Below are 12987 nucleotides of genomic sequence, written 5' to 3'. Positions count from 1 at the left end.
GGGTCTACTTATTCTACTGTTCTCCCCCAGGCGCTCAGTACAGTGCTCTACACATGGTAAATGCTCAAGACACACCGGCTGATGGGTTGACATATTGACTGATGATCCGATTTGAAGCCAGACAACCATATGGCAGTAACACTCAGCGCTAACAGGTTAGCTCGCCTAGGGAATCAATCAATCAATCGTATTTATTGAGTGCTTACTGTGTGCAGAGCACTGTACTAAGCGCTTGGGAAGTACAAGTTGGCAACATAGAGAGACAGTCCCTACCCAACAGTGGGCTCACAGTCTGAAAGGGGGAGACAGAGAACAAAACCAAACGTACTAACAAAATAAAATAAATAGAATAAATATGTACAAGTAAAATAAATAAATAAATAGAGTAATAAATACGTGCAAACATATATACAGGTGCTGTGGGGAAGGGAAGGGAGTTTAATGAATCAACCAAATCTGTTGTTTTAGTATTAGAGCCTTAGTCTTTTCCTCAGGAACTGAGAGGGAAAAGGGCCGACCCTGAGGGAAGCAGGGCCGAACACCCTCCAACTACAAGTCCCAGAATCCTTTTCGCACCCTGGCCTCCCTAGCGGGCGAGGTGCATGCTGGGTAGTGTAGTTCCGGCTTCCTTTCGCCCCGCCCGCTCTCTGGGACACGAGCGGCGGAGACACTACAATTCCCAGAAGCCCTTGCTCAGATCTCGCGAGAACTCGCCGGTCCAGGCCGCTGGCTGCGGGAACCCGGTGGGCAACTACTGCTTCGCTAGCGTGGGTTTAAAGGGGTTGAAGTTGGAGGTGGGCACAGGGCGGATCGCCCATCCGAAGGAGCCGAGGCTCAGAGCCTGCATCGCTCTGCAGGTGGAAAAGTCCCTGGCCGAATATATCTGTATATATATATACATATATATGTGGGTTTTTTTAAATGGCATTAAGCGCTTACTATGTGCAAAGCACTGCTCTAAGCGTGTTTGTGTGTGTGTATCATTCTATTTATAATAATAATGGCTCTCCCCCTTTTAGACTGTGAGCCCACTGTTGGGTAGGGACTGACTATGTTGCCGATTTGTACTTCCCAAGCGCTTAGTACAGTGCTCTGCACATAGTAAGCGCTCAATAAATACAATTGATGATGATGATGATGTTGCCAACTTGTACTTCCCAAGCGCTTAGTCCAGTGCTCTGCACACAGTAAGTGCTCAATAAATACGATTGATTGATTGATTAGGCGCTTACTATGTGCCGAGCACTGTTCTAAGCGCAGGGGAGGTTACAAGGTTGTATATATGTTTGTACATATTTATTACTCTATTTATTTATTTATTTATTTTACTTGTGCATATCTATTCTATTTATTTTATTTTGTATGCCCTCCCTCTGCCCATCCGCCAAGCTAGCTCTCTTCCTCCCTTCAAGGCCCTACTGAAAGCTCACCTCCTCCAGGAGGCCTTCCCAGACTGAGCCCCTTCCTTCCTCTCCCCCTCATCCCCCTCTCCATCCCCCCCATCTTACCTCCTTCCCTTCCCCACAGGACCTGTATATATGTATATATGTTTGTACATATTTATTACTCCATTTATTTATTTTACTTGTACATATCTATTCTATTTATTTTATTTTGCTAGTATGTTTGGTTTTGTTCTCTGTCTCCCCCTTTTAGACTGTGAGCCCACTGTTGGGTAGGGACTGTCTCTTTATGTTGCCAACTTGTACTTCCCAAGCGCTTAGTACAGTGCTCTGCTCACAGTAAGCGCTCAATAAATACGATTGATTGATTGATCTATATGTTGCCAACTTGTACTTCCCAAGCGCTTAGTACAGTGCTCTGCACACGGTAAGCGCTCAATAAATACGATTGATTGATTGTCCCACGGGAGGCTCGCAGTCTTAATCCTCATTTTACAGGTGAGGTAACGGAGGCCCAGAGAAGTGCCTTGTCATACATTTGACAGTTGGTGGAGCTGGGATTTGAACCCGTGACCTCTGACTCTGTAGCGTGGCTCAGTGGAAAGAGCCCGGGCTTTGGAGTCAGAGGTCATGGGTTCAAATCCAGACTCCACCACTTGTCAGCTGGGTGACTTTGGGCAAGTCACTTAACTTCTCTGGGACTCGGTTCCCTCATCTGTAAAATGGGGATGAAGACTGTGAGCCCCCCATGGGACAACCTGATCGCCTTGTAACCTTCCCTGTGCTTAGGACAGTGCCTTGCACATAGTAAGCGCTTAATAAATGCCATTATTATTATTACTGAGCCACGCTGCTTTATCTGACATTTTTTGTTTTGTTGTCTGTCTCCCCCTTCCAGACTGTGAGCCTGCTGTTGGGTAGGGACCAGCTCTATATATTGCTGACTTGTACTTCCCAAGCGCTTAGTACAGTGCTCTGCACACAGCACTCAATAAATATGATTGAATGAATGAATGATGGTATTAACATCTGTCTACTTAATGATAATAATGATGGCATTTGTTAAGTGCTTACTATGTGCAAAGCACTGTTCTAAGCGCTGGGGAGGTTACAAGGTGATCAGGTTGTCCCATGGGGGGCTCACAGTCTTAATCCCCATTTTACAGATGAGGGAACTGAGGCACAGAGAAGATAAATGACTTGCTCAACGTCACCCAGCTGACAAGTTGGGATTAGAACCCATGACCTCTGACTCCAAAGCCCGGGCTCTTTCCACTGAGCCACGCTGCTTCCCTTCTCTACGCCGGTGCTAGAAGCGCATAACAAATACCATCATCATCATCATTATTATTCCTCTGTGCCTCAGTTTCCTCATCTGTAAAATGGGGGCAAAATGCCTGCTCTCCTCCTCTCAAACTGGGAGCTCTCTGTGGGACAGGGACAGTGTCCGATTTGACTGTATCTACCACAGTGCTTAACATAGTGATTGGCACATCATAAAGTCCTGACAAATACTACCATTATTATTACTGTTATTATTATTAAAGCAGGAAGCTGCACCTGGGAACCGGCCATGCGGAGCGACTCATCGACAACCTTAGCCGGATCGATGGGGGCAGCTGGTCCCCTCCGGAGCAGCGAACCCATACCCACCGGCCCCCCAACCCCACTGGTGGTATTCCTGCTGGAAGAGGCCTCTGACCAGCTCGTGGTGGATTTGGACTTCAGGGCGGCCCTGGAGACATGTGAGCGGGGCTGTGAGATCCTGGCCTCCGATCCCGAGGATGGGAGCAGGGACAAGTATGCCAGGGACTTGGGTCAGGGGGGGGTGTAGGGGAACTCAGGAAGATTACCACGGGGGGTATATCCCACTCTAACGGGGACTGGAACTATCATCAGTAATTCCTTGTGGCCATCTTGCCTCCATTTCACAGATGAGGAAAGTGGAGTATTTATTTATTACTGTATTTATTATTACTCTATTTCTGTTTATTTTACTTGTACATATCTATTCTATTTATTTTATTTTGTTAGTATGTTTTAGACTTTTAGACTGTGAGCCCACTGTTGGGTAGGGACTGTATATGTTGCCAATTTGTACTTCCCAAGCGCTTAGTACAGTGCTCTGCACATAGTAAGCGCTCAATAGTATGTTTGGTTTTGTTCTCTGTCTCCCCCTTTTAGACTGTGAGCCCACTGTTGGGTAGGGACTGTCTCTATATGTTGCCAATTTGTACTTCCCAAGCGCTTAGTACAGTGCTCTGCACACAGTAAGCGCTCAATAAATACGATTGATGATGATGATGAGATAATAATAATAATAATGATGGCATTTGTTAAGCGCTTACTATGTGCAAAGCACTGTTCTAAATGCTGGGGAGGTTACAAGGTGATCAGGTTGTCCCATGGGGGGCTCACAGTCTTAACCCCATTTTGCCGATGAGGGAGCTGAGGCACAGAGAAGTGAAGTGATTTGCCCAAAGTCACACAGCTGACAATTGGTGGAGCCGGGATTTGAACCCATGACCTCTGACTCCAAAGCCCGGGCTCTTTTCCACTGAGCCTGCAAAGGAACGCCGTAAAGGTCCCGCAGCTAGCTGTGGCAGAGTTCGGATGCAAAGTTGATGGCTGATTCTCGCCCCTTGCTGTCTCAGAAAGGACTGGGACCAGTTGGGGTGGGGGTGAAGGAGGAGAAAGAGAGAGAGAGAGTGTGTGTGCGTGGTGGGGGGTGCGTGTGTGATAGGGTATTGTAGAGGAAGTAGGGTGTATGTTTGTGACGGCATTAGCCTTGACAATCAGCACCCACAGAGCAGGTCTCTGCTCCGGGTCCTTTGGGCGTCTGCCCTCCGTGGAGAGGGAAGAGAAAAGGAGGCAGAAATCAAGGGCTCTAGTTCTGCCCTCCCTCTGTACCCACAAGCTGGCCCACACTGGCCCGTTCTCCTAAGGGAAAGAGGCAGCAACCTTGCTGGAAGGGCCTTAGTTTGGTGTGGAGGGGATGGGAGGGGGAAATCAAACCGAGGCCATCGGTGTGTTTGGCAGCTCTGCAGAAGTGAAATGCTCCCTGTGTGTCGTGGGGATCCAGGCCCTAGCGGAGATGGACCGGTGGCGGGAAGTCCTGCCGTGGGTCCTCCGGTACTACCCGGGCCCGGAGAGCCTGCCTCCTCAACTCCTGGAGCTGTGGTGAGTGAGTATCCGCAGCGCCTCCGGCACGGCGGTCGGAAACACTGGGGGGGTTGCCACTACCGCCAACGCCGTCCCCGGTTCCCTGCTACCGATTGGCCGGGAACTCGGGAGCCCTGGTGAGGAACGGGTATGGGAGGGTACAGGCTGCTGTTCCCTTGAGCCCCACCCAATTTGTTTAATTAATTTCACAAGGAAAAATAGAACTGAGGGGCCACCAGAGGTGCAGACCTGGCCAGGCCCGAATCCCGCCTGCTTCCAGGGACTGATGAGCTAATGACCGGCCGGGGCTGGAGTAGTGGGAGAGCAGCCCGGAATTAGGCCAGATCCCGCGGACGTACCTTAAACAGAGGGACCACGTGGGGGGGTGGGGAAGAAGTGAATAGCAGTGGTGGGAGGTGCCGGGACGGCGCCAATGCCGTTACCTCTTTCCGGTGCGGGCAGCATCCTCCTGTACAGCCGAGTGCAGGAGCCCCAGGTGATGCTGGAGGTGGCGGGCGGTTGGCTGAGAGAGCCAGCTAACCAGGGCCTGCGGGACTACGGGGCTTTGGTGGAGCTTCACCTGCTGCGGGTCCTGTTGCCGCTGGGCCGCTGGGCAGAGGCGCGGGAACTGGCCCGGGGCTGCGCGGGACTCAGTGAGGAGCAGCGGCTGGGAGCCCTGGAAGCCATCGACAAGGCAAGACAGGAGGAGGGGCAGCCCGGTCCCGAGGAGGCCACTCGGCCAGCCCAAGAGCAGCAGTGCCCCCCGCCCAAGGAGAAACGGGAAGGTAGGACATCTCTGCCTTTCCCTGCTCCTCTCCAGCCCTCCACCCTCCCCAACAAACTCCTGGCCTTTCCTCAGCCTGTTTTGGGTGAGAGCTTTGGTCCTCCTCCCCACCTCACCCTCTAGCACTGCACTTGGGCCTGTGAGTGCGTCGGTTCGACTAATAATTGTGGTATTTAGCACTTACTCTGTGCCAAGATAATCACAGCCCCCTGTCCTCACATGGGGCTCACAGTCAGCGGGAGGGAGAACAGGCATTGGTTCCCCATTTTACAGAGACTTGGGTGACTTGCCCAAGGTCACAGAGCAGGCAAGTGGTGGAATCGGAATTAGAACCCAGATCCCCTACCCTGAACTCTCCTGTTACCTCTAGTCAGAATAACTGGTGTGGCTTGTTGAGGGATTTTTCCATCGGGCCTTCTCTGTTTGACAGGGTCCCCCATCCCCCTGGCCCGGGGACAAGGAAGGCAGTTGCCAGTGTGGGTGGAGGGTGACCTATTTACCAGGTAGATATTGAGGCCTGTCCCGGGACTTGACACTAACCTGACTAGGTACGATGCTAGAAATTTGAAATCTCGCATCAGCCTCCAAACAAAGCTGGTGCCATTTCCCAGGGCAGAGGAGCATAGTGGGGGTGACTGAGTTTGGGCTGTACAGACTGGCCAAGAGACCTGTGGGAACCCGTAGTGGAAGCCTCAGTAGGAACTGTAAAGCGTGCTAGCTCAAGTGGCTTTTGTGGGGACGGGCAGGAGAAGATGGGATGGAAGAGCTCAGCTGGACCTTGACCGGTGGTGGAGCAGCGAATGTGGAGAGGGTGGGCTCCATCCTTACAGACCCACCTGGGGGAGACCCCGGGACAGATGGGAAAGGGGAGGGTGAGAACCCCCGGCGTGCCTCAGACCGGAGCGGCCGGGCCCTACGAGGCCTCCGCGCCGCATCCACAGCTAGATTGTCTCCCTGGGATAATCCCAGCTTGCCCCTCTGCTCTCCCCCATCCAGGCTCCGTCCCCCACAAGGTCTTGGTCCTGCTGCTGTGGCTGCGGCGAGTGCTGGCGTCGGGGGCGGGTCACCTCCTGGCCCTTCCTTTCAAGAAGGCCCTGCTGGCTGCTTTGGTCCTGGGCCTCCTGGTGCTCAGGTTTGACCCAGGTAAGTGGGGTGGGGCAGGGTAGGAGCGATCATGGGGCGAGGTTGGGGGCCAGTTGCCTGGGGGCTGCGGGAATGGGGCTGGTCCCAGATTCTTGGAGGGGGCTGGTGAGGGACCGGCCCGTTTCCCATCCCCCAGCCATCTCCTGAACACCGGGGCCAAGGCTCTGCGTCCTGGGTCCAGGACTGAGAACCAAACAGTCCCCTGACTCCCCCAAACGTACCTGCCCCTTTTCATTTTATTGGTCTCCCATTGCAAATCTGCCTGTATGCTGTAGATTGCAAACCATTTAGATCAGTTAGAACTTCAGAAGTCCCTCTGGCTTTCTTCCCCATTGGTCCTCCCCGTCCTTTTCCAGCTGCTTGATATCCTCAGTCACACTTTCACTCTCCTCCGGATGATCACATGTCTGATGCCGATAAGCCCTGATTCCCCCCCCCCCAGCTTTTCCTGAGAGCCAGCCCCTCTCCTAGTCACGGACAGAATTCCTTCCACCTCGGCCCCTCTGCTTCCTCCTCTCCTTTGGCACCTTCTCCCCCTGCCCACACCAGTTCCCTCATCTCAAGGGTTCCCTCTTCCTTGGAGAGGGAGAAAGTGGGGTCTCTAGTCCCCGTCCCGGTGGGCTTGTACCCCACCTCAGCCCCACTCCATAGCAGTCCCAGTCTGAGAGGCCTGACGGGGGTCCGGGGTTTGCTGGAGAGGTGGAAGTGAGGAGAGAGATTCAAGGTGTGGGAAGGGAGGGTGAAAGAGAGGAAAGTGGGGTGGGGGAGGAAGACCTGCAGAAGCAGCATTCACAGAAGTGTTGTGTTGTGTCTTGCAGGCAGCCCTTCCTCGCTGCCTCTCCTGCACAGGCTGGCCCAGCTCTTCCGCTGGCTCCGAGGAGCCGTGCTCTCCCCCCTCTACCGGCCCCTGATCCGGGACTGAGCCGAGGGTCCTGCCCCAGTGCATCCCACCTCTGCTCGCCCCTTGAGCAGTTGCACTCCCATGATTGGGGAAAGGGGGCTGGAAATGGAGATTCCCCAGGGCTCCTGGAAAGTGACATCCCCCACAGATCTGCCCCCCCATCCCTCGAGCCAGGCTGCAAAGGAACAGAATTGACTGTGGGGAAGGTGGGCCTGAACTAACCTTCACTGCTGCCCGTCTCCAGGATAGGGTGGGGCAGGGTTTAAGGATCCTGCCCCCTCTTTAAGGTCCTCCCTGCGGAGGGGCCCCTGAAAGGGTTGTAACATTTGGAATCCCACCTCTCCTGCCACTCACAGATTTGCACATGCACACACACGTATGCACTTGCAACACATATGTGTGCAGGCACGCTCACACATAAAGAATGAGGTATTCTGTTGCCCTTAGCAAGCACTGGGAAAGGGAGCTCTATGGGGAGGTCTTCAAGGGGGATGGAAGCTTGCAAATCATGAAAGGGAGGGCCAGGAGAAGGGGAGCAGGAAGGTCTCGCAGGTTGGGCAATGTGACTTTGGAAGACTGAAGAGGTCCGCTCTACTTGATTGAGCCTGATCCTTGCCCTCGAAAGGGGTTTTCCTTTGGAGGATGCCCAAGGGCGGCAGCAAGCCCTGCCCCTTCCTCCATTTTCCCGACCCCGGCCTTCACCCCCTAGTCTCCTCTTGGGGTTTTAACTCCGCTCTTGATCCCGAAGTACGCAGGCCAGCCGGGGTCTGGCTAAACAGGAGGATGATGGTGGGGGGTGCCACCCTGCTGCCCGGACCTCCTGGGGGGGCGGGGGGAGTGCCAACTTAGCACTGGGCCCCTCGCTTACACTCTCAGGGCAAGACCCTGCCCCACCTTCCCCCTCTGCTGAAAGCAAACAAGAGTCTTCAGCTTCCTTATCTCTCAGGGTAAAGTGACTCTGTCTGTTGCACCTTGGCCCACAGCTCCATTTTCCACTGGGCTGGGCGGGGAGGGACTGGCTCGGCTCCGTTACTCTGACTGTCAGTGGCCCCACTTCTGCCTTGCTCAAGGGAATGGCCGTGTGGGTGATTTTGAGGGCCCCAGCTGAGACAAGGACACCTCTGGCCCCGGTCTACTGTAACTCCCCCTCCCCAATTTGCCCCCCTGGATCTCCGCCCCCATTTTGAAGACGAGAGCTGGCATTTGGTGCGGGGCTCCATTTTCACTCGGGCAGCCTGAGAAGCGGGCCGACACCGAGGTCGGACGGGCTGGAGACGGAGCCTGGGATGCTAATCGGAGCCGGAGGAGAGGGAGAACACATGCCAGAAATAAAACTTTGGCTGAAAAGAGGCATTCTGATCTTCTGTGGCGATCCCACCCCCTGCTTTACAGTTTGCACCAGTATACTGAGAGCTTGGGATGTTTCCCGTGTTGGACATGAAGGTGAAACTCTGAGGAACCGGACCCGGGGCGAGGGAGCTGAGCTGGGATTGCGGGGGCTCCCCGGACCACACGAGTTGAGGGTTGGGGTGATGATGCTTCACAAGCCAGGTTCTGTGGCTCTGAGCCCCTCAGGCTACGACCCAGCCCAAATGGGCCTGAGGTGCAGATCCAGCTAACAGCATCCCTCTTGGCCGCTGGGAGGGGAGAGGGGGATCAAACTCCTTATAATAATAATAATAATGGCATTTGTTAAACGCTTACTATGTGCAAAGCACTGTTCTAAGCCCTGGGGGGATACAAAGGGGATCAGGTTGTCCCATGGGGGCTCACAGTCTTAATCCCCATTTTAGGTAGCTGTGGCCCAGTGAAGTGACTTGCCCAAGGTCACACAGCAGATAATTGGCGGAGCGGGGATTAGAACCCATGACCTCTGACTCCCAAGCCCGGGCTCTTTCCACTGAACTGCGCTGCTGCTTTTCACAGGCCATAAAACTTGTGAGCGTAAATGCAATTCTGTTTTTAGCAGGACCCACGGGTAAACACCACAGGCATCACCTCTATCTTTTAGTATGGCTCGGAGCTGGATTGATTCCAGGACTCTGAGTCCATTCTGTTTTATGGTTTCAGTTTTGTCCCTGCCTGAGTTTCCATACATAAAACTGTTGCCAATTTGTACTTCCCAAGCGCTTAGTACAGTGCTCTGCACATAGTAAGCGCTCAATAAATACGATTGATGATGATGATGATGATGATAAAACTGGCCTTCGTGTTGGAGGATAACATGCTGACGGTGACTGGGCAGCCCAGGCCGAGATTCTAACACACTTGTGACAGTGCTCTGCACACAGTAAGCGCTCAATAAATACAGTTGAAGGAATGATGATTTAACTAAGCTAGTTATTTGGCGCTTACCACAAATGTGTTAGAAGAGTGCTTTGCACATAGTAAGCGCTTAACAAATGCCATTATTATTATTATTATTATTAAACGCTGAGGTAAAAACAAGATTATTAGATTGAACGGCCCCTTCTTGGGGCTCACTAGCTTATACTCCATTTTGCAGATGAGGAAACAGGCCCGGATAGGATAGGTGACTTGCTCAAGGTCTTCCAGCAGGCCAGCGGCAGAGCTGGGACCAGAATCCTGACTCCTAGCCTCTTGTGCTTGGGATAGGGTCGTCTCCCTCGGTCGTGCCTCTCGGACACCATGGGGTCCTTTGCTGGGCCACGCTGTTGAGGGACGCTGCTCTCTTCTAATCTACCCATCGTTACCAACGTATCAAGAAATCAAGCTGGCATCCTGCGGGTCATGGGATAGAACTTTCTCCTCCCCTCAACCCGAAACTCCTATGAAATATGAGGTGGCCCTGTGGTGGCTTGCTCCCTAGTTGGCACTTTGGTAGGGGCACCCACCCCCACATCCTTCTGCCCGCTCATTCCTAGTTTGGGGGCCAGAGACCACGTCTGATTCCCAACCGTGTATTTTTTCCAGTGTTTTTCCTACGTAGGTACTTAGTAAATACTACTACCACAACCACCTACTGTGTTAACTCCCTTCACCGTGTCTATTATAAATAGCACTTAACCAATCAATGCCAGCATAGCCTGGTGGAAAGGGCACAGATCAGGCTTTAATCCCGGCTCTGCCACTCGGCCCACAGTGTCACCCTGGGTAAATCACTTATCTGTGCCTCAATTTCCCCACCTGAACGGGCATTAAAATACTGGCTTTCCACCCCTCTTGATTGTAAGCCCTCGGTGGGACAGGAACTGTGTTCAATCTGATTAGCTTGAATCTGTTCCAACACTCAGTACAATACCTGGAACACAGTAATCCCTTAATAAATGCCATCACGGTTGTTTGGGTTAATGAGTGTCTACTGTGTGCAAAGTGCTAAACTAAGCAGAAAGAACACAGCTCAAGGAATGAGGAGACCAGGGTCAAAATCCCGACTCTGCAAGTAGGGGCATGTCTGCCAGGGTCATACCATCAGTGGTCAAGGTTTCTTCTTCATTATTATTTTATTTTTTAAGCGCTTACTATCATCAATCGTATTTATTGAGCGCTTACTGTGTGCAGAGCACTGTACTAAGTGCTTGGGAAGAACAAGTTGGCAACATATAGAGACAGTCCCTACCCACCAGTGGGCTCACAGTCTGAAAGACATAGACTCACAGTCTATGTGCCAAGCATTGTACTAAGCACTGGGGAAGTTACAAGACAACCAGGTCAGACACAGTCCCTGCTCCACATGGGGCTCACAGTCAAAGCAGGAGGGAGTAGGATTGATTTCCCGTTTTACAGATGAGGAAACTGAGGCACCGAGCAGTTGTGACTTGCTTAAGGCCGCCCAGGAGCCTGAGCCGGGATTAGAACCCAAGTCCTTTGATTCCCAAGTCTAGTCTCTCTTTCCACTAGGCCATTTTGCTTTCTGACCAAAGAACCCCCTACAGTGTTCCGATAGGTGGGCGGATCCAGCGGGAATCCTGAAAACAAACTGGGTAATATAGATGGCAAAGACGAGAATGGATACCAAGGCAACTTTCGACTGGACGGAGGGGCTACAGGTCAGCGGCAGCACCCTGCTGTAGTGACTTTGGCAGTAAATGGGTCCTACGTGAAAAGTCTCTGGCAGGAACACAAGCGGTAATCTACCGGTGCTATAACCATTTCCTTGCACTGGTTCGAGGTTCTGACATCCCCGGGACCAAGGCAGGCAGGGTTTTAAACTGGGTTCTTCTCTTGGCCGGCAGTGTGACCTCAAGCAAGTCCCTTTATTATTAATAATAAAAAACAACAACAATAATAGGACCTGTTCAGGGCTTACTATGTGCCAAGCACTGTACTCAGCGCTGGGGTAAGTACAAGTTAATTAGGTTGGACTCAGGCCCCGTCCCACATGAGGCTCAGAGTCTAGAAGGGAAGGAGGACAGGCATTTCCCATTTTACGGATGAGGAAACTAAGGCATAGAGAAGTTAAATGGCTTTCTCAATGTCACATAGCAGGCAAGTGGTGAGAAGCAGCGTGGCTTAATGGAAAGAGCCCGGTCCTGGGAGTCAGAGGAACTGAGTTCTAATCCTGGCTCCGCCACTTGTCTGCCATGTGACCCTGGGCAAGTCACTTCACTTCTCTGGGCCTCAGTTACCCCATCTGTAAAAATGGGGATTAAATCCTATTTCCTCCAAATTAAGACTGTGAGCCCCATGTGGGACAGGGATTGTGTCCAACCTAATAAACTTGGGTCTTCCCCAGCGCTTAGAACAGTGCTTGACACATACTGAGTGCTTAACAAATACCATTAAAAAAAAAAAGTGGCAGAGCCAGGATTAGAACCCCTGTCCACTTACTCCTTGGCCCACGCTTTTTTCACTAAGCCACTCGATGCCTCAGTTTCCCATTTCTGACTTGGAGAGAGGGTCACTGCTGCCCCTTGTCCTTCTTCATGGGGAGAGGGGTGCCGGAGGAGCCATTCTAGTTAGGGAAGGGGCTGACCAGAGCCCACCAAACGAGTTCATTCTTAGGGAAGGGTAACCTGAGGTTCGTCCTTTCTGGTGAACTCACGGTTAACCTTCTCTAGTGGGTAAGACATTTCTTTCTTAAACGATGGCTGGGCCAGAGTGAAACAGAAATAGAAAATGTCCCATTTGCTTCCAGGTCATTAGAATGAGGCTCTCTCTATATATAGTTGTCCTTCGTGTTCGAAGAAAATGACCGGCTGAGAAGTTCACCAGTGAGTGCCTGTTGAAATTCTCAAGACCTCTTACTGCACAAAGGAACCTACATATGTTTGAATTTTAAGTCCCTTTCATTCCTTTGTTTGCTGCGGCTCAAGTACAAATTACTTTAGAAAATTACCGTAACTAGTCAATGAACATGTCCACCAACTCTGTTGTACTCTCCCAAGCCTCGGGCTCTGCACACAATAAGTGCTCAATAAATAACTGTAGTATTTGTTAAGCGCTTACTGTGTGTCAAGCAATGTACTAAGCACTGGGGTAGATACAAGATAATCAGGTTCTACATGGGACTTAAGGTCTAAGTAGGAGAGGGAATACGTATTGAAGCCCCATTTTGCAAGATGAAGGAACTGAGGCACAGAGAAGTGAAGTGACTTGCCCAAGACCACAGAGCAGGTAAATGGCAGAGCCTG

General features: G+C 51.9%; 1 protein-coding gene across 3 annotated transcripts; it reads left to right on the top strand.

Moving 5' to 3' along the window:
* The first annotated feature begins 733 nt into the window (after nt 1–733).
* PEX26 (peroxisomal biogenesis factor 26) lies at nt 734–8743 on the top strand. Of its 3 annotated transcripts, none has more exons than XM_038741521.1 (6): nt 734–857; nt 2954–3203; nt 4443–4583; nt 5028–5350; nt 6346–6492; nt 7311–8743. In XM_038741521.1, exons 2-6 carry the CDS (start codon nt 2977–2979, stop codon nt 7412–7414), a joined length of 942 nt encoding a protein of 313 aa, XP_038597449.1. In that variant the 5' UTR covers nt 734–857; nt 2954–2976; the 3' UTR covers nt 7415–8743. The 3 variants fall into 3 exon arrangements, with proteins under 3 accessions (XP_038597449.1, XP_038597450.1, XP_038597451.1); XM_038741522.1 differs by having other exon boundaries at nt 2951–3203; XM_038741523.1 differs by lacking the exon at nt 734–857 and adding an exon at nt 1169–1187 and having other exon boundaries at nt 2951–3203.
* The last annotated feature ends 4244 nt before the right edge of the window (nt 8744–12987 follow it).

The sequence above is a fragment of the Tachyglossus aculeatus genome, assembly GCF_015852505.1.
Source record: "Tachyglossus aculeatus isolate mTacAcu1 chromosome 12 unlocalized genomic scaffold, mTacAcu1.pri SUPER_6_unloc_1, whole genome shotgun sequence".
In the NCBI taxonomy this organism is placed as follows: domain Eukaryota; kingdom Metazoa; phylum Chordata; class Mammalia; order Monotremata; family Tachyglossidae; genus Tachyglossus; species Tachyglossus aculeatus.
This window is presented reverse-complemented; position numbering and strand designations above follow the sequence as displayed.

Bases quoted from the DNA above. Each gene is read 5' to 3' on its own strand.
- PEX26 (XM_038741521.1), top strand. From the start codon at position 2,977: ATGCGGAGCGACTCATCGACAACCTTAGCCGGATCGATGGGGGCAGCT. The intron at 3,204-4,442 runs GTATGCCAGGGA...TGTGTTTGGCAG, and splicing joins GAGGATGGGAGCAGGGACAA to CTCTGCAGAAGTGAAATGCT. The intron at 5,351-6,345 runs GTAGGACATCTC...TCCCCCATCCAG, and splicing joins GCCCAAGGAGAAACGGGAAG to GCTCCGTCCCCCACAAGGTC.